The sequence below is a fragment of the Lissotriton vulgaris genome, chromosome 1_1, assembly GCF_964263255.1.
Source record: "Lissotriton vulgaris chromosome 1_1, aLisVul1.2, whole genome shotgun sequence".
Lineage (NCBI taxonomy): Eukaryota > Metazoa > Chordata > Amphibia > Caudata > Salamandridae > Lissotriton > Lissotriton vulgaris.
This window is the reverse complement of record NC_141685.1, coordinates 815789944-815809596: the sequence shown is the minus strand read 5'-3', so window position 1 is coordinate 815809596 and position 19653 is coordinate 815789944. Positions and strand designations below refer to the sequence as shown.

Sequence of the window (19653 nt, the reverse complement as noted above, 5' to 3'; positions counted from 1 at the left end):
GCTGGTACTGGATGGTATGGTAAGTGTGTGTGCGCTGGTACTGGGTGGTGCGGTAGGTGTGTGTGCGCTTGCTTGAGTGTTTGTGTGTGAATGGTATGGCGATGTTTGTTTGGAGGTTAGGCGAATGTGTGGGCTGTGTGTTTGGCTGTCGGCACACGTGTATGGAATAATTATCTTTTTCTACAGTACTGACTACATGCTTCTACGTGTGGCTGGGCTTGGGGGCATTGGAGTTTGAAAGTAAGTATGTGTGCTTTTGGAGTGGATTACCGTGAATCACGCATTAAACACAGAACATGTAGCAAGGAAAACTTCAATGCAGAAACTACTTCAAGGTATGGCATCAATGTGAATGTCTAAGGAAAACAAAACCGGCATTAAAAAAACACTGACTGCTTCAGAGAAATGCACCGTAGGACACACACAAAGAGGGAAAGGAACTTAATCTTATAGGGATGCCTAAGGAAAACAGAACCGGCATTAAAAAAAACAACACAGACTGCTATAGAAAAATGCACTGTATGTCATACACAGAGAGGAAAAAGAAGTTAAACTTACAGGGATGTGCTGAAGAGTCAACGTCCTCGATACAATCATTTAAAAAAAAGCCGCCATCGGCGGGCGGCAGGTTGCAATTCTGGGAAGATGGGGGGGGAGAGAGGGAAATAGAATGAACACTTCTCGGGATTTGGGAGACTAAGGTATGGCAGTATGTGCGTCGGGGAGGGGGCCGCGCACTGGGTACAGGGAAACGGCAAATACCTGTGGGCTGTAGACAATCCAGCGTCCCACACGGGGATCGAGTCCTGAATGGCAAGAAGGGAAAGGGTTCGGCAGTGCCGTTATATGCTGTTCACAATGTGACGCTCTCGCGTGCACGTTGTCTCACACATAATGCGCGGCCAAAAAAGCAAGGAAAGACTCCGTGTGCCGAGTCAAGGTCTCAGTAACAATTGTAAAATTGGCAGTGGTTGATCCAGGATGTACTAAAGCCACGCGTACTTGTCTCACAGGATGGTATAAGGGCTCGTGAACAGAAGATGAGTATAATAGAATAATCAAAATTAATAAACGCTAAACAGTGGAATTTAGCGGAAATAAGGTGGAAAAGGAGAGTGGATTACCGTGAATCACGCATTAAACACAGAACATGTAGCAAGGAAAACTTCAATGCAGAAACTACTTCAAGGTATGGCATCAATGTGAATGTCTAAGGAAAACAAAACCGGCATTAAAAAAACACTGACTGCTTCAGAGTAATGCACCGTAGGTCACACACAGAGAGGAAAAGGAAGTTAAACTTACAGGGATGTCTAAGGAAAACAGAACCGGCATTAAAAAAACAAGAACAAGTCGGGTTGGGGCGGGAGAGTGAGAGAGTGGGAGGGAAGAGCTAGAAAAGCCCAGGCTCGGCAGTGCAGCATGGCTGTGATTGCGTGGAGAGAGAGGGGAGGTGCTGGTGTGGGAGGGGGAGGCTGTGATTGCGTGGAGAGAGAGGGGAGGTGCTGGTGTGGGAGGGGGGAGGTGCTGGTGTGGGAGGGGGAGGCTGTGATTGCGTGGAAAGAGAGGGGAGGTGCTGGTGTGGGAGGGGGGAGGTGCTGGTGTGGGAGGGGGAGGCTGTGATTGCGTGAAGAGAAAGGGGAGGTGCTGGTGTGGGAGGGGGGAGTTGCTGGTGTGGGAGGAGTGCTGCTAGGGGAGGAGAAGCCTGATGCCGGATGGGGGCGGGAGAGGCTGGGCTTGCATGCGATGCGCGTGCTTGTTCACGTGAACTTCATGAAAACCGCGGGGCTGAAAGCCCTTTGGCTTGACTTGTGTTTTGCCGACATGAATTCTCGCTCCGCTCGATGCGCTTGCGCACATCGATAGGTCGCGAGACCTAAAAACCCCACCACCATGTGGATGACTGTGGCCCACCAGCCTGCCAACACGTGCCTGAGTGTGTGACCATCCTTTGAGCGATGCCAGAAAGACTACATCTGGCTGTTCCGGGATGCTGCACACTGTTTTCTACTAGGATGGTGATTGATGGAAGACGGTCTCCTCCATCATCACCTTGGATCATGAGTTCTTTGGTTCAGATCTCTAATTCTAAGGGGTCTTCATTGACCTTGGAGAGTCTTCGATATGGCTGGTGCTCACATGCATTGGTGTCTGCCAGTTTTCTAGTGCGCCCTCATCTCAGCTGATAGAACTGACTTGCAACCGTTTCTCTCCTTTTCTGCCATCTACGGATCCCTCATCTCATCCATGTTCATGGCATCCTCTACCTGCTCGCAGTTCATCACTGTGTTGTTGGAAAGACATTCATCTTCATGGACCAGCCATCTCAGTGGGTTTACTCTCCCTGCTAATCCAGAGACACACCTGCCCAGTCAGACAACTGGCAGAAGTGATGCCGGACCTGTGAGCACAATCCCAAATCTCTCTTTGAGAAGGGAAGCGCCAAACAAGATGGCAGGAGGGAGTAACCTGCAACGTAGATGTTCAGCAAATTCTAAGCTCAGATTGAAGCCAGATAAACTTTGAATTAAGCAACTATTTATGGTACAAATCAAAAGAGGACTTAAAAGATCACGAACAACTAAAAATGTCAAAAACCGACCAGTAGAAATATTCATCTCTGTTCACCTACGAGCTTACTGTGGTAGGACACAAACTAGATGTTTCTGTGGCAACTCTGTCAAGCAAGACATGTTCCAAAATGGCTGCTTGCTGATTTGTATCTTACATGGACCAAGGAGATGTGGTCCTAGTGAAATAGAGAAAGAATCACATTTTTATTAATCGAAAAAAGGAGCAATTTTAGCAGGTGGGCTGCATGGGCCTAGCCATACCGCCCAGTGAGGCAAACAAAACCACATGAAGGTGCAGCTGATAGGACTTGCGAGCGCAATGCACTGTGGGCTTCGGCCTTCAGAAAACCACAACATTGGGAACAATTCACTCCTTTGTGCCCACTTATTCTCTTCCCACTCAGTCACACAAGCACCCAAATCAAAATGGTGTGTTTGCATCATATACACAAGAGATCGGACTTGCATCTACCCAACTAGCACCCATCTGCTTCTTACACACTATTTGAAGTCATCGACTCTTCTGGTCTGTGGTCCACTGTACTGAAGTGAACTCTAAGACCATCTGGAAAACCTCTTTGTATTAGGAAGTCATGGCTCCTAGCTTGCCTCAGTGTTCTCTTGGGCAAGTCAGTACTTTGCACTCAGCTCAAGGCTAAGGATGAAAGACACGTCTCTCATGGCAGAGATAGCAGTGGGTACCATGTCTGTGTTGGAGACAAGAAGGCTGAATGCTGGGAGATGCCTGCATGACAATGAAGCCAACAGTTCCTAGGCTGTCACTGAAGCTGGCTGTGAAAGATGCCTTTTAAGAACCGGGAAACGTGGCCTGCCTTTATCCACAGGCTACAGCTTATTGTGTTGAAGATTCACACGCCGTGCACTCTACTGCCATCAGGTGATCGGTTGGAACATTACAACTTATTTTTTCAACACTGTGGTGAGGGTTCACTGGTGGGCACAGACATACATGTCTGAGGTCCAGTAAGCCTCACAAATCCCATGATAACCTGCTACGTATCAAGAGGAGCCACGCAGAGAAGAGGAGCGTAGGTCCCTCTACAGCTCAGGCATGTGTATTTAACAAATAAAGATGAATATTGATTACATATACAACAGTGAAATACACATGATTTGCACAGCTATGACGGGTTGGTGAAGCTGAACCCCCCCCCCCTCCCATTACTGCCTTATCACACTTACAAACATAAAAATAATGTTTCAAGACCAGTTGCAAGTTCTTCTCCACCACTCCTTCAAGAATAGCTCTTCAGGTCTACTGAAGTAACCCCCATGCAATTATCTGCTAGGATTCAACTCAACTATAAAAACAAAATAAAACTATAAAATAATACAAATAAAACAGTAAAATAAAATACATAAATATAAATACATTAATAGCAAAATAAAATCATTATGTGCCCATTTGTCCTTTATTTAGGTTACACACATAAATAGAACTTACTTTGCCCGGGGCGGTTGGGATAATCCGGGAACCTCCTTGTTGGCTTTGAGCCGGACACTCGGGCTGGCACTTTTTTCCTGCAACAAAAACATAGTTATCTGATGTAGTGTGTTCTGCACTTCTTGTGATTCAGCAAAAATAAGAAACATGATTATAGAACTTTCATGCTACTCAAGGCAAATGTTTAGGACGCCCTGCCCCTCAAGTTGGTTCAGAACTACTCAACACACAGCACAGGGGGAAGCCAGCTATGCCCCATGGGGGCTGTGCAAATTCATGTTACTGCGATTAAAGACAAGAAACCGCAGGTGTAATGAGCGCCTCAAATATATATATTGAAAAATACAAATCGTGCTCTACAAAATAGGCTTCTAAACTGCACAGGTTTCCAGCATTATCTTGTGTCTAGCTTTTAAACGTTTTGTCCCACACTCCTCATTACAGACCGTCTTTATTCAGAATTCATTCTGAAGAAAGTTTTGTATTCCCAACTGGTCTCATGACTGAAGGAAGGGCAGTACGTATGGTAATAAAGTTATCAAGGTTTTTCATGCAGGAACGTCATCACTTAAATCGGCTGTCTCCTCCAGCTGACCCTACTGGTTGCAGTTCGAGGTGGGGTGGACTTAAAAAACTCATCCTGCAAGTTTAGACCTATAGATACAGGATATTCGGGGTAGAACACATTATGGCAATGCACGAAAAACACATTCACACACATTATGGTATGACTGCTTGAACCACACATTTCAATGGGATTGCTGCACTCCTAAAACAAGTGCCTCCCGGGGATCATTTTTTTTTGCTTTTTCATGTTGGATGCATTGCATCTCTCCAAGGTTTTGGACGTCTGGTTTCAATAGGACCAGGTATCGGTGTATACAATAGGGTGCACCGAAAGGTGTGCAAGTCCAAGTAAAAACGAAAGTAAAAATACAAAACATAAATAGAAGTGACCAACAGAAACTGGAAATGTAAAATATATTTTGGGATCAAGTAAGGCATTTCTTAAAAAATTATAACCAAGCACCAAAACCGTGGAATCCCAGTTAGCGCCTTCCAAATGGCGGATCTCAAGATTATACATGTTGCTCTTATCTTTCTCTCTAGAGAGAAAGCATCTGCAGTGCTTTTCTACTACTGAAAGTAATGGGTCACATTAGTAGAGTACGATCACATATGGCAACTGTGTGGAATTCTGGCATGAGTAGGGAAATGTACTGGAATTTGGAATGTATGGCTGACAGTGTTCTGATGATTACTCATAGTTTGTACAAAGTTGGGAGAACAGTTGAGTTTTGGATATTGAAAGAGCTGGAGCCAGAGCAGTGGACGGAGTTTGCATATTGGATTAAACCTCCATTCCACCCAATACCACTGTGTTGTGCCTCATTAGAACACCGCATTTTGGCGATTAGCTGAATTCTTCATTGTTTGTGTGTTTTGAGGTTTATGCAGAATTCAACACAAAGTGGACAGGAGTTTTATTATTCGGTTTCTATAAAGCTTGCTTGGTGTGTTGGTGCCACTCTAGATTGGGCTGGTGGTGAACTGGACTACTTTGTAATGGATTTCTACCAGAGTCTAAAGTCAGAAGCTTACTGTTTGTTTTGGGTGGCAGTTGTGAAGAGAGACTCATGACTGGGCCGCGTGTGGTGGAGTGAAGCTGTGAGTTCCCATTCTAATGCTGTCCACGACTGTGCCATATGCCTCAAATGCACCAGTGAAGTACCAAAGGGTTAAGGATCCCGCTTGTGCTGGCCTTGGCTGTTGTGTGTTTGCACAACTTTCTTACGCGTCTTCTGACAAACTCACCAGTGCACGCTCTCAAACGTGCTGCAGACAAGCACGTCCCTGCGTATGTGACCTGTGTTGGTTGCTGGGTTACCTCTGCCACGTCTTGTGCTTTTTGAGCCCATCAGCACACGTTCCTTGCTGATGCGCGCTGCTCCTTGAATCTGTGACGTTCCTGAGAGCTGGACTCCGCAGGTAGATATACACATTTGACTGCAAGATGTTTATCAAGCGCGAGTGGACGGTGACTCGCACAACCCAGGAGTTAATTATTTGTGAGTCACAGAGAGTCATGGTGACTCGCACACCTGAGTTATTATTCTTTGCGAGTAGCAGTTGGCAACGGTGATTCGCACACCTCACCATTTCAATCTGCTTGCATGTAGCAGACGTCATTGTTGCGAGTTGCAATTGACAACGGTGACTCGCACACCTCACCTTTTCAATCACTTCTTTAAGCTGCAGAAGCCATCAGTGATGCTCTTGAAAATTGGTGAAGTCTTTATTTTGGTTATCTTAAATATTTCTAATTGTTTTCACACAGTTCTAGTGTGCTTCATATTGTTGTCATTATATTAGTGGGTATAGTTGTATAGTTTAAACAACATGTGCACATAATTCGCTTTTCACTGAGGTTTTATTAGTGTGAATAGGCAGCATGTCTCTCCTCCTCCTATTTTTTTGTCAACTCCCGGGGAGCCAATAATTAAATGGGAAAAATGCAAAAATGTTTTTCCAGATATGCCAGGTTGTGTGGTACGAATCTGACTACTGAAAGGAAGGCATCTCTACAACTGCACGGCTTAGGACCAGAAGGTCAAGTAATGTATGATCTTCAACCAGATTTAACGGATGAAGAGAGTGATGGAATGAATGCGTATGAAAAATGCTTGAAGAAGTTTGACTGACATTTACTTCCAAAGGTATCATTTGTACTCTAATGTTTTCACTTTGGGACACACACATGCAAAACAAAGGGGAGTCCGTGGAAAAATAAATTACTGTATTAAGAAAGTTGGCTTCAACTTTTATGTTTGGTCTTCTGTTGATGAGAGGTTAAGGTATAAATGTATCCTGGCCTGCACCAATGATAAGGTATGAGAAGAACTGTGGTCCATGGATGATGCTTCTCTTACTGAGATTATTAATTTAGCCAAAGGGCTTGAGCACATTTTAGTGTGTAGAAGTTCTAAAGCAAACTGTCTATGAGAATGCTGCTGGATGGAATTTTTTTTGTTGAATTAAAAGGAAATGAGTGACAAAAATGTGAGAGGACAATGTGACAGTTGTGAAAAGTCAAAAAAGTCAAACAGTTTACACGAAAATGTTTTAGGTGTGGGATGACTGGGCACATGGCTAACGAAAAGAGGTGTCCAGGATGGAAGATAGCTTACAAGTTCTGTTTGCATAAAGGACATATTAGTAAGTGTTGTAAAGGTAATGAAAAGAAGATTAATGAAGTTTGACAGGATTCAGATGAATGTGAAGAGATAATTTTACAAGCGTCCAACTAAGGGGGTGAAGGTCTCCAAGACTTTGTTATAGTGGAAGGAAAATGAGTTCTAATGCTTTTGATCCAGGGGCCACTTTGACTATTATTTCCAATAAAGTTTTTTGTAAATGGAATAAAAACAAGGTGGAATTGTGTAAGCCAGATGTTAGACCTACAGGGTATGGTGGAGAGCCCATTAAACCGGTGGGTTGTTTTCCAGAAAAAGTGGAAGATTTGGGAAGAACGCCGAAATTTACGTTGCTGCTAAGGGTAATGAAGTTATAAGTTATTTTCACCAGTGTGATTTAGGAGTCATATTGGATTTTAATTCTGATCTGCCCATTAGCTTGAAGGAGGATTTCAAAGTTAAAGAGTTTTCTGAATTGTTTTCTTAGGCGCATGGAAGTTTAAAAGGATGTGTAGACAAGATCAAAATAGTACAATGTTCCATACTTGTGGTCAGCCAAGTAGGAACGCTGCTATTTGAGGTTCGGGAAGGTGCAATTTGAGGTCAGGGAATGTGCCATTTAAGGTCAGGGAACCTGTGCTTGTAGAATTGGGGAGGCTGGAAGGAGCAGGTGTTATTGAGGAGGTTGAGGGTATTGAATGGTTGAGCCTAGTGGAGGTGGCGAAGAAGAAAAATGGTGATATTAGTTTGTGTGTGGACCTTGAGGGCCTTAACAAAGCAACTGTGGTGGATAGATTTCCCATTCCTGGGATTTATGAGTTGGTGTGTATGCTGGGCAATGCAAAGTGATTTTCCACTTTAGATTTAGCCTCAGCATACCACCAGATAAGATTGCATGAATAATTAATGTCTCACTGCATTTGTCACATTCAATGGCACATAAGATTTAGAAGGATGTCATTCAGTCAAGTGTTGGCGGCATCCGTCTTTCAAAGAACCATGGAAAGTATGTCAGGTGGTTTATTTGGGGTGACGGTATATCAAGTTGCTATACTAATTTTTGGTGATACACATGAAGAGCATGATGCGAGCGAGGGCATTGTTGCAGGAGCTGCGTGAAAATGGATTGACACTTAAGGTGGCGAAATTAAAGTTTTTATAAGGAACTTGAGTTTTTGGGACATACAATGACAAGACGGTTTAAAACCAAAATTGGAATTAGTAAGATTATCACTGAGATGGCTGTTCACAGAATAAATTGGCTTCATTTTTAAGACCTGGTGCTATTGCAAGTTTGTGAGGATATTTTGGGGGAAAATGTTTAAGTTACATAGTTTTCTTAAGAAGAATGTGGAATTGAAATGGTTAAAGAGTGTGAAGATGAATGTATTCACTTGAAGGGCGAGCGGCATAATGTTCATAATTTGAAGAGTTCTTGCCCAAATTAGGAGAATATAATCCGCACTGATGTAAGTGTAAAGGGTGTGACTTTTTTTTCAAAGGAAAGGAGGAAAAAACAGAATGGTAACATTAATTTCACGTTCCTTAAAGCCTGAATAAAGCAGGTATTCACTGTTTCAGTGCAAAGCTTTTCCCATTTTATGGGCGGTGAAGAAGTTGAAAAGTTTTTTATGGGGCAGGAATTTCATCATTAAGACGGACTACAAACCTTCGACTGGAGTAAAGAAATCTAAAATGACAAGGTTTTGTAGAGTGTGGATTACAAGTTAGAGAACGGTTGGAGTGATAAGAGATTGTTTCAGTGCAAGGTGAAGTAGTATTTGAGTGTCCAGAAAGAGCTGTTCAGTGACAGATGATTGTTCTTTAGAGGAACCAAGTTGGTACCTCCTGAAGTGGTGAGGATGTGGTTGATTAAAATAGCACGAGGGTCATCAAGGGATTTGCGAGCTGATTATTCGTCGCTTGGGATGGATAAAGTGATTGAGAGAGAGGCGAGGTAGAGTACAGAGGGTTGTAAGATCTGCAAGACGAGGGAACAACCCATGATGGTGAGGAATGTATCTAAGAAACCATGGGTTGAGGCGACGCTGGATATTTTGGGACCTCAAGGTTAAGGAACACAAGAAATTCATAGTTCTCTTTTAGTGGATCTCTATTTCAGATGGCCGGAACGAACGTATGATTGTTAATGAGGTCACATCACAAAAGGTGATTGAATTCTTATTGCAGGTGTTTGCAAGGGAAGGTGTGCCTGACTCAGTGCTGACGGATAATGGTGTGTAGTTTTATCGAGAGATGGAGGAGTTCTTACAAAAAAAGAGGGATTGTGCACAAGACATTTGCATTATACTACCCAGAAACCAATGGCACTGTGAAAAGTATGATTCATACCATTAAGGAGGCTATACAGTTGGCAAAAAAATGCGGTTAAGGAATGGATGTCTGCACTATGGAAATGGTTGGAAGTTTATAGGGTGACACCCCATGGTACGACAGGAAAGATGCCTTTTGAGTTATTAAAAGTTAGAAGAGCTACTTCGGTGTTGTATCCTGCATGGGTGAAGCGTTGTACTGGAGTGAACAGAGATGTTGAGGATGATGGATGTAAGGAAAGAGTGATGGAGAGGGTGATAGTTGGTAAAGTGTATACAGACAAATGAAAAATGCTTCTAAAACTGTTAATGTGAAGGTGGGAAATGTTGTCAGGGTGAAATCTCCTGTCATACATGGTCTGTTTTCTACATACAGTCATCTCATGAAGATAGTTAAAAAGTTTGACAATGTTGTAAAATTTGAAAATGGAAGTATTTGGAATCTCAATAGAGTGGTTCAGATTTTCTCTGGAAGGACTTAGTTGCTGAAGATAAACTGCTAAAACAAGGAAGAGTTTTGGACAACCAGAATGGAGGAAAGTATACTGTTCATTGGAGTGATGCGACGCCTGAGATCAGATCTCCCAGGAGATTTGACGACTACTTCATATAAAAAGAATTCATTGTATAGTTTATGTATACCGTTCGGTATTTCTTATTTGTTTATGTTTGGTAAAGGGAAGGAGATGTTTGGTATTCTGGCATGAGGGGGAAATGTAATGGAATGTATGGCTGAGAGTGTTCTTCTGAGGTTTACTCATTGTTTGTGGAATGTTGGGAGAACAACTGAGGCTTGAATTTTGAAGGAGCTGGAGCCAGAGCTGTGGGTGAAATCTGCATATAGGAATAGACCTACTTTCCACCCATTAGTAGCATGTAGTGTCTTATTGGAACACCTCACACTGCTCCTAAGGATTTACCACAGTCCAGTCACTAAAGAAACCAACATAACATTTCCTAAAAGTTAAAAAGTTATGGAGCTAATGTTGTATATTTATAATTTTCATTTCTTGCCACCATCATGCTGGAAATTATATAATTAACTGAGACATAGGCACCCTGGGCACTGGAAGTCAGTGCTTAAACAACCTTGCATGCACTGACTCAACACCCAACCTCCAACTGAGTTTTTATTTTTACATGAATACCATTGAGACAGGTAACAGAAACACATTGTTTACAAGGTTTATAAAACAGCATACCTGTGACTTTAAGAACTGTACAGAAAACAAGTTATTTTTAATAAAAAGAGCGAGAAACTTGAGATGAGCAACGGCAGAAGAAACAGACGTATGGTTTTGACGAAACCCTAACTTTCCACATCAAAACACCCACACTTACTTATAAAGCACAAATATACAAGAAAATAGATAGTTTCTAAGTAAAATCACAGAATAGTGTCCCTCAGGCAAGCTCATGATACCAGGCCCGCTGGATGGTTCCTCCTGGCATTACTGGCCGGCACTTGGTGGGTGGGGTGGTGGTGGGAGTTGGGGGGAGTACTACACAGGTTACTTTCCCTCGAATTAATTTGGGATGAAAATGATGGGCAAGCTTTAAAGTGGATGTGCCCTAAAAAGCTAATCTAAGAAAGCTCCTCAAGAGGTATGGTCTATACACCTAAAGGTGCTGTTTTAGTGGATTTGTGGAACAGAATATTGTGGTTGACAAATTCATAAATACGGTCCCAGTGAATAACCAAAATCAGCAAATAAAATATTTATCAGTTCATGTAGCACCAATATCCTGAGTCACAGGCAGACACCTGACAACAGGCATTTAACAGTAGTGCCTTGACTGCATGTTATTGCTAAATTTAAAAAATCAAGCGTCCAAAGGAGATACACTGATTATTCAGCTGGATTGAAATAGTATGTCGGATTTGGATACCAATGGTAAACAACAGTATACACCATGAGACTTCATCCACGTCACGAATGGGACCATTGTGACAATGTGTTGCACCTCTAGTGAGCAACAAGGCAGGCATATTGTATTTTTTTTTCTTCAGCTGGTGTAGGACAGAAACAGAGGGCCTCACTGGGCCTAGTTCAGAGTCATTTTTAGGCCTCGCCTGCTAGACTGTGTATGTCTGTTTGTGGTGAGACGAACTGTAGTTTAGAGTTGTCTTAGAGCCCACCCATTCCTACCACTGGTTGGCGCTATTATCACTCATTTGCTTGCTTTTTATTCATTAGTTGGTGTGGACTTTCCTCCTTTTAGTGTTTGCCTTTCCCCTATAGAATGGACGCATTACCGTCCTTACACTGTTCGCTTTTACAGGTGTGACTTTTTCTTTATGTTTAAGCACTCTATGAGAATGGAAGTGATTTCTAACTGTCCCCATAGTGTGCTTCTCTCTTGCTCGTGTGCTGCCTACCTCCATAATTCGCTTGCCTTGTACTCCAACAACTGCATTGATTTGTCACTGTGTGCTTCTAACCCCTACCAAGTGCAATCTCACTTTTTTGCTCCTCTCCCCGTACTCCTGGCTCCCTCTCGTTTATTTGCTCCCCCTCGCTTTCCATGTTGCTTCTCCACACTTGTGCCCCCATTGTTGCTTCAGCTCCCCGCCCAATGATCACGTGCTGATTAGACGCACCCTGACCCTGTTGCTTCCATGCTCACAACCTGTGTTGCTTAGCTTGCAACAAAAAAATAAAAATCAAAGCTTCTGTGCAATTTTTTTATTTGTGGATCTAAGTTATATAAGCAAATAAAAATAAAAACATGAGTGGATACATAATTTTGTTGGCAAACACCTGCATGTTGCATGTGCCTACAAAATGAAGCAATAGGCTTTTTAGGTCTCGCCTATGCTGCTGCATACGATGACCTTTAGCTGTCGTTCTGCTCTTTTTGGAAGCACATACTCGTGCCGGTATCCACCTTGCGGGAGCGAGCAGGGGTGCACCACAAGCACGGGTATGAGCTTCCAAAAAGAGAAGACTACGCGCATGCCACTCCCGGGCCAGCAAACACACAATTGCAGCGCCAGCCATGCATTTAAAAACCCAGCACAATTAACGGGTTTTTATTCGACTACTTTTTGATGCTGTGTGTTTTAAGAATTAATATTTTTGCCTTTCTCTAGCGCCAACAGTCTCAGTCGGTTGGCGGAGCTATTTTAGAATAAGTGGCAGAAACACAGGTATCAAGAAGGTACATCGAGGGGGTAGCGTAGGTTATGCACAAGTTCCTAGATACCATGATACTCCATGTTGTGTGGCGCATTCTGCCTTTTCCTTCCGATTAACTTTTTACATTTTAAACTAACACTAATGCTTTGAATGACAAAAGCAGAACTAAACTTAAAACTAAAAGTCCAGCACTGAACAAAGCTGTGGTGCGTCGTTTACTTGCCAAAAGAGTTAAGACGGGAGTATAGTTGGGGATAAATGCTTCTAGTTCTAACGTCTAACGCACAGTTTCATGTGTGACGTCTTAAGCGCCATGGCTTTTGAGACAACAGCACACTGCATCTTGGATTTTTGAGCCGATGGTTTTCAAAGCAAAACTACGTATGCCACAAAGTAAGCTGCGGTCAGATTAAGACCAGGACTGACTGCAGCTGTCACGGATGACGTGGGGCCACGTAAGAGCTGCAGGTCAATATTTAGTTGGAAAACTTGTACCTACAAAGACTCCTGTCAGAAAAATGAATATAAAATAGAAATACTATTGAAACAGGAATAGAAAATGATAAACCTTTCACCCATTCATTGATATGAATGCTTTTAAAGCATGCACCACTAGCAACATGTTAATACTACGTTGCAGGCACACAGGCGGAATACAGTGTCAAAGTACCCTACTGCATTCTGCAAGCTGTATTCTGGGTTCACCTCTCCTACTCCACTTGAACTGAAGTACCAGATAACGATGGCATAGCCAATAGGTCTTGCCTTTGGGACCTTATAAGTGTTTAGCCATGCAACAGTTGATGTTGTTGCACCAAGGATATTGTGCTGCATAACTATATACTTATAAGGTCCCAAAGGTGAGACCTATTGGCTATGCCAACACTTGTTTTATTTAGCCATGTTGCAAAGCATCTGGGATGCTGTACAGCATAGCCAAGCACCGTTGAGGTCTATCTCCTACCCAGCAAATCAAAGTACTTGCTCACTCATTTCACTATCCATGTAATTCCTTAGTTTTTTTAAGCTGTTTTTTCATTCCCCATCTCACAAATGGCTACAAATCATAAACGACTGGATCTAAAAGAGACCGGATAGTGCCAGCACAGCGCTGAGATGGGGAAAGGGAAGGTCAGAGAGCTAGTCCTTGTTGTTTTTTTTTTGGTATGAGACAGAGTATTGTAAAATCCACAGATAAACAACCTTCCGCACCTCTTCTAGGTCTTCATTTGTTTTTTTAAGCATAACATATAGCAGAAGCGAAGCTCTTAGGAGCACACTTTATTGTACCGCAACATTTATGTAGCGCTTACTACACCTATGCAGGGCACCTAAGTGCTTGCCTGCATAGGTAGAAAGCTACACAATGTCGAGTGTGTGGTTTGAAGTGCGTAGCCTTTTATTTGATCCTACGGGGGAAGGGTTTCCACGTCTTGTGTGCTGATTCCTGAGATGCAGTTATCATTTGACAGGATGCAGCGCTTAGTGTGACGAACGAAGAAGTGTGAGGGGCACAGTTTATGGTTTTCAGTAAGCTGGCAGCATTCAGCAGCTCAGCATGTCTTTTTATGGTATTTCTAAGATCATAGCTCAATGATTTGGGTACCACTCTAGGTTGTTCATTTTGAGAAATTTTGTTAAACGTTTATGGTTCCGAGTATGCATAGTTTCAAGGGAGAAAGAGTGGAAGGATCTGCTCGGATAGACTTATCTAGAGGATCATCCCATAGCTGACTGTTATTGTGAGAGGTCAAGAAGTGGTTGTGGAATACAGCTTGTTGGGACCTGCAGTGGTGGACTAAAGTCCTCTCTTGAGTTTTTCAATGCCTGTTCAGAGGGCGATAGGTGGAATAATACTGTGGACTGGTACACTACTAGGCCATGGGCAGGACCCACAGCAATTTTATCTTATATGAGTGTAAGACTGTTATTGTAGCAGAAGCATCCTACACAGGAGGTGCTATATACCGGTACACAGAATCGTGCATGTTTATTTTGGGGTGGATGGGTTATTTTTGCATGTGTCTGAGGGAGCGTTGAGGGGAATACCAGAGTGTGAGGTGGAAGCAGGGCTGGTCTGGTAATCCAAACCGGCCCTGGGAAAGAGTTCAGCCGTCCCTAGGAAAGAGGGGAAAGGGGGTGGGGGGGGGGGGGGGGGGGGTTTGGGGGGTTATGCCGCAAAAATGGCCTCAGGTATCAAAAACAGGCCCAGTAACAAAAACGGCCCTCCGGGGTCTAAAACCGTCCCCCACCCTGGCGGCCCACAGGGGAAACACCCAGTGCCCACTACGGCCAGTCAGGCCCTGGGTGGAAAGGCAGTCGATTATAAACCACATTACCGAACCTAAGATAGAACGCGTTAGGGACTTGGGAAGAGTTAGCAGCCCCCGTGGTGCGGGGGGCCCCAGTGTCCAGCACATGAAGGGGGCCCCCTCAGCTCATCTGCAGAGAGCTGTGAGAGACAGGCTCGAAAGCAGCAGCTGCGTGTGCAGCCTGCCCGGTGCTCCTCTGCTTACTGAAGAGAAACAAAGTATCAACCTACATTGTTTCTCTTCAGTGAGAGCCAGCCGGAACAAGGATGGGGTGGGGGCCCTCAGAGGGTTACAGAGACTTCATCAGAGCCAATTTGCCACACATGGTAAAGAAATGCAGCCATGCATTATCTCTCTCTCTCTCTCTCTCACTTGGGATCTTGTAATTCGAAATTTCCATTTTTCAGGAGAAATGCACAATTCCTCAAATTATGGATTCCAACATATTGGAGGGCTTGGAATGTGTTTCCTTCTTTAAGTTGAAAGATATGGAAGGGGTTTTTCTTTCTTCAGGCCGCCACCACCCCCTTCCTGGGTCTGCAGTGATGTGTTTACAGGGACAGTGACAATGATGGCATCATGATATGCTCCACCTCCTTTGTAAATAAATGTTCAACTTTTGTTTTATTTGGATGGGATGGGGCAGCAGGGTCAAGCCAGGCAGTGATTAGACTAGGGACGGCGTCATATGACTTGGGACCATACAACAAACATATATATGGGGGGGGGGGGGGCTGGGTGCACTGGGCCTGTGTCATATCTGGTGATGTCTGGGGTGTGCTCAATGTGTGTGTTTTATTTCTGGTGATGTGTGCACAAGGCCTGTGATTCATTTCTGGTGATGTCTGGGGTATGCACAAGGCCTGTGTCATGTCTGGTGATGTCTGGGGTGTGCTCAATGTGTGTGTTTTATTTCTGGTGATGTCTGGGGTGTGCACAAGGTGTGCATTTCATTACTGGTGATGTGTGCACAAGGCCTGTGATTCATTTCTGGTGATGTCTGGGGTATGCACAAGGCCTGTGTCATGTCTGGTGATGTCTGGGGCGTGCACAAGGTCTGTGTTGTATTTCTGGTGATGTCTGGGGTGTGCACAAGGTCTGTGTTTCATTACTGGTGATGTGTGCACAAAACCTGCGTTTCATATCTGGTGATGTCTGGGGTGTGCTCAATGTGTGTGTTTTATTTCTGGTGATGTCAGGGGTGTGCACAAGGTGTGCGTTTCATTACTGGTGATGTGTGCACACGGCCTGTGATTCATTTCTGGTGATGTCTGGGGTATGCACAAGGCCTGTGTCATGTCTGGTGATGTCTGGGGTGTGCACAAGGTGTGCATTTCATTACTGGTGATGTGTGCACAAGGCCTGTGATTCATTTCTGGTGATGTCTGCAGTGTGCACAAGGTGTGCGTTTCATTACTGGTGATATGTGCACAAGGCCTGTGATTCATTTCTGGTGATGTCTGCAGTGTGCACAAGGTATGTGTTGTATTTCTGGTGTTGTCTTGGGTGTGCACAAGGTCTGTGTTTGATTACTGGTGATGTGTGCACAAGGTCTGTGTTTCATTTCTGGTGATGTGTGCACAAGGCATGTGTTTCATATCCGGTAATGTCTGGGGTGTGCTCAATGTGTGCGTTTTATTTCTGGTGATGTCTGGGGTGAGCACAAGGCCTGTGTTTCATTTCTGGTGATGTCTGGGGTGTGCACAAGATGTGTGTTTCATTACTGGTGATGTGTGCACAAGGCCTGTGATTCATTTCTGGTGATGTCTGGGGTGTGCACAGGGTGTATGTTTCATTTATGGTGATGTCTAGGGTGTGCACAAGGTGTGTGTTTCATTTCTGGTGATGTCTGGGGTGTGCCAAGGCCTGTATTTCATATCTGGTGATGTCTGGGGTATGCACCAGGCCTGTGTTTCATATCTGGTGATGTCTGGGGTGCACAAGGTGTGTGTTTCATTTCTGGTGATGTCTGGGGTGTATCTGTCGTGTCATCTTCAGGTGTGCTCAGAGTTACAGCAGGGCTGAGACTGGCATCTGACCGCTCTCGACCAGCCCTGACCTCAAGCCGCCTTCAATTCAGCTTTGACGCTCACAGCCAGCTTGGACCTCTAGCCGCAGTCATCCAACTTGGGCCACTAGGCGCTCTTGACCAGCTCTGGACTCTAGCCGCTATCCGCCAACCCTGTTCTCTTTCCCTCTCAGGCAGCTCTGGCCTCTAGCTGCTCTCAGACAGATTGGGCCGCTAAGCGCTCTCAGACACCTCTTTCTCTCTAGCAGGAACATTATTCACAAGAGTTATCTTCACATTTTATTGCCGCCCTAAAGCTGGATGCACAAGGAACTTTGCAGCGGGCTTTTTTAAATCGTAAGAAGCTGCACAGCAAAACGCCACTCCCGGGTACATCGCCAGGTCAGCGCGAAGTGCGGCCGCACCATTCGCACTGCCCTAAAGCGGGTCCTGCTCACCACTCCCAAGCTCAATTGTTATATGCAAATTTTCCCCTAAAAGCTAAAGAATTTATAAAAATGAACCAGTAGTGGAAAGTTAAAATAAACAGATCTAAGGAAGAGAATTATTTTCCAGGGTGAGTGAAGGTGAGTGCTTATGTTTTTGTTCTCAAAACTTAGACACTTACTTGACATTAAACTAAAGTTTGTTGTTAGAAACGAACAGTGCGGCTGACCAAGGTTAAGCACAGTAACAACTAGAAGTCCATGATTTGTGCAAGACACATCGGGAGCTCGCCGCACTAATGCTCCACTGCGACACAGATACAAGAGTTTATAGCGAAATGTATGATGCACCAAAAGCTAAATTACAAGAAGGCTTCTGACAGTTCTTAATGGGTGGGGAGAGGCGATGATAGGCAATTAAATCTGGCGCTTGTGAGGCAGAACGAGGCATATTCCAGACCTCTTTATCTAAAAATTTCTTCCCGGACTCATAAGCTCTGAATAAGCCCTGACAAAGTTCCAAGTGAACGAAACGTGTTGGCTGAGATTTTAAAGATTGAAAAGAATAAAGGAATTTTGGATAAATCCGAAGCCTTTTTGTACTTTACCTTTTGGTGCACCATCCATTTCTCTATAAACTAAAGTTTGTTGTCTGTACATACAGTCTCTCCTGGGGTTCAAATTAATTTCCTTTTTTGGGGATGCCAGAGCTCATAAACACAATGTTATAAATGTGCTTAGATTCGCAGCAGTCCATTTAGGAACAGCACTTGTGCTGGAGAAAGGTTCATTTCTCCATGGTGAACACTATAAAGGCCACAAGAACACAAAGCACCAGCCAGTGCATATTTGAACGTAAGGGCAAAATTGCTGCAATTTGAATTTTAGATGGCATTATGTTGTTAAAACCTATATGCAGCGTTATATTAGAAGGCTGCCTATCCATGAGGTGATGCAGCCCTTGGAGTTATTTAACATATTAATCCGGTATGGGATTCTAACCTTATTTTATAGATTAATTCTCAAGTGCAAAGTGAGACACCTACACATAAAGAAGTCTGAACTCTCAGAGAGAAATATAAGGGACAGAGTGGAAGAGGAAATTAGAGCGGAGAGCGCGTCCGTCAGAGCCAGAAAATGAGAGAAGGGAAACCTGTGATTGAGAAGTGTAACAATATGAGGGGAAACGAATGTGAGAAGCAAGAGAACAAATTAGGTGACAGAAGAAGCAGAGCATAAGGGGTGAAGAACGAGAGAGGGAGGTAAAACAGAGGAGGAGCCAGATAATGAGAAGGCGATAAATGGAAAGAATGAGAGTAAGTGAGGCAGAGAGAGAAAGAGTAATGGTGTAAGAAGAGAAGATGAAGACTTTGAAAGAGGGAGGGAGAAAGTGAGAGAGTAGATACAGTGAGATCAAAAGAGAAGGCATGTTTTGTGAATTTTAATCTCAACTTGGCCAAATCATAGTTTCATCTTTTTGAGGTTGGTAAATTTGTACAGTAATGCCTTCGGGACGGTAGAAATACAGAATAAAGAAACACTTTATTATAAGAGGTTCCTTGATGTGAAGAGGGTTATCAAAGAGTTCCACAGACCAAAGGAGAGTGAGATAAGTTTACAGTGTTTGAGAGTAACAGCAAAATATAAAACCACAAATCTGAGAAACCTTAAAGCCCCCGAGATGTGAATATATAAACAGAGAGAAAAAAAGTAATCTTTAATGAGCACAAATGTGTGCATGTGAGAAAGAAAACAGGATTAGATCTTTAGAAAATGTATTAATTTGCACTTAGGAAAAAACACTCTGGCGTATGAAAGAATATAGGATCGAAAGGTGAACGAAAGCCCCAAAGAGAAAGTATAAAAGGAGCCTGAGAAACCCAGAGAGTCACATAAAGTGTGAAAGAGACCCACAAGAGCAAACGAGACACCATTGAGAATGAGGGAGAAAGGCAGCTAAGCCACAAGAGAGAGAGCATATGATTTTTTTTTGTTTTGGAAGGATCACTGATAAACCAAACATTCTATTTCTGTTGAACATCATCAAAATATGTTGTGCAGAGAAAATTAAAGAAGCCATAGATGATAGATTGTGTTCCGTGGACTGGTGTCAGGGGATAGATAAAGAGAAGATGAGCAAAGAGAGAAAGGTAATGCTAGACAACCTAGGAGAGAGTGAAAG

General features: G+C 43.6%; 1 protein-coding gene across 5 annotated transcripts in view; it reads right to left on the bottom strand.

The window, feature by feature from the left end:
- Positions 1-19653, bottom strand: part of C1_1H1orf21 (chromosome 1_1 C1orf21 homolog) — a 404852-nt gene that overhangs the window by 69377 nt on the left and 315822 nt on the right. For all 5 annotated transcript variants that reach the window (XR_015308474.1, XM_086957096.1, XM_086957078.1 and 2 more), the window contains exon 4: positions 4039-4115. Coding sequence is in view for 4 of the 5 variants with exons in the window: in XM_086957096.1 (XP_086813222.1) it covers positions 4039-4115 (77 nt within the window). In the remaining variant the exon portion in view is untranslated. The remainder of the gene's footprint in view (positions 1-4038; positions 4116-19653) is intronic.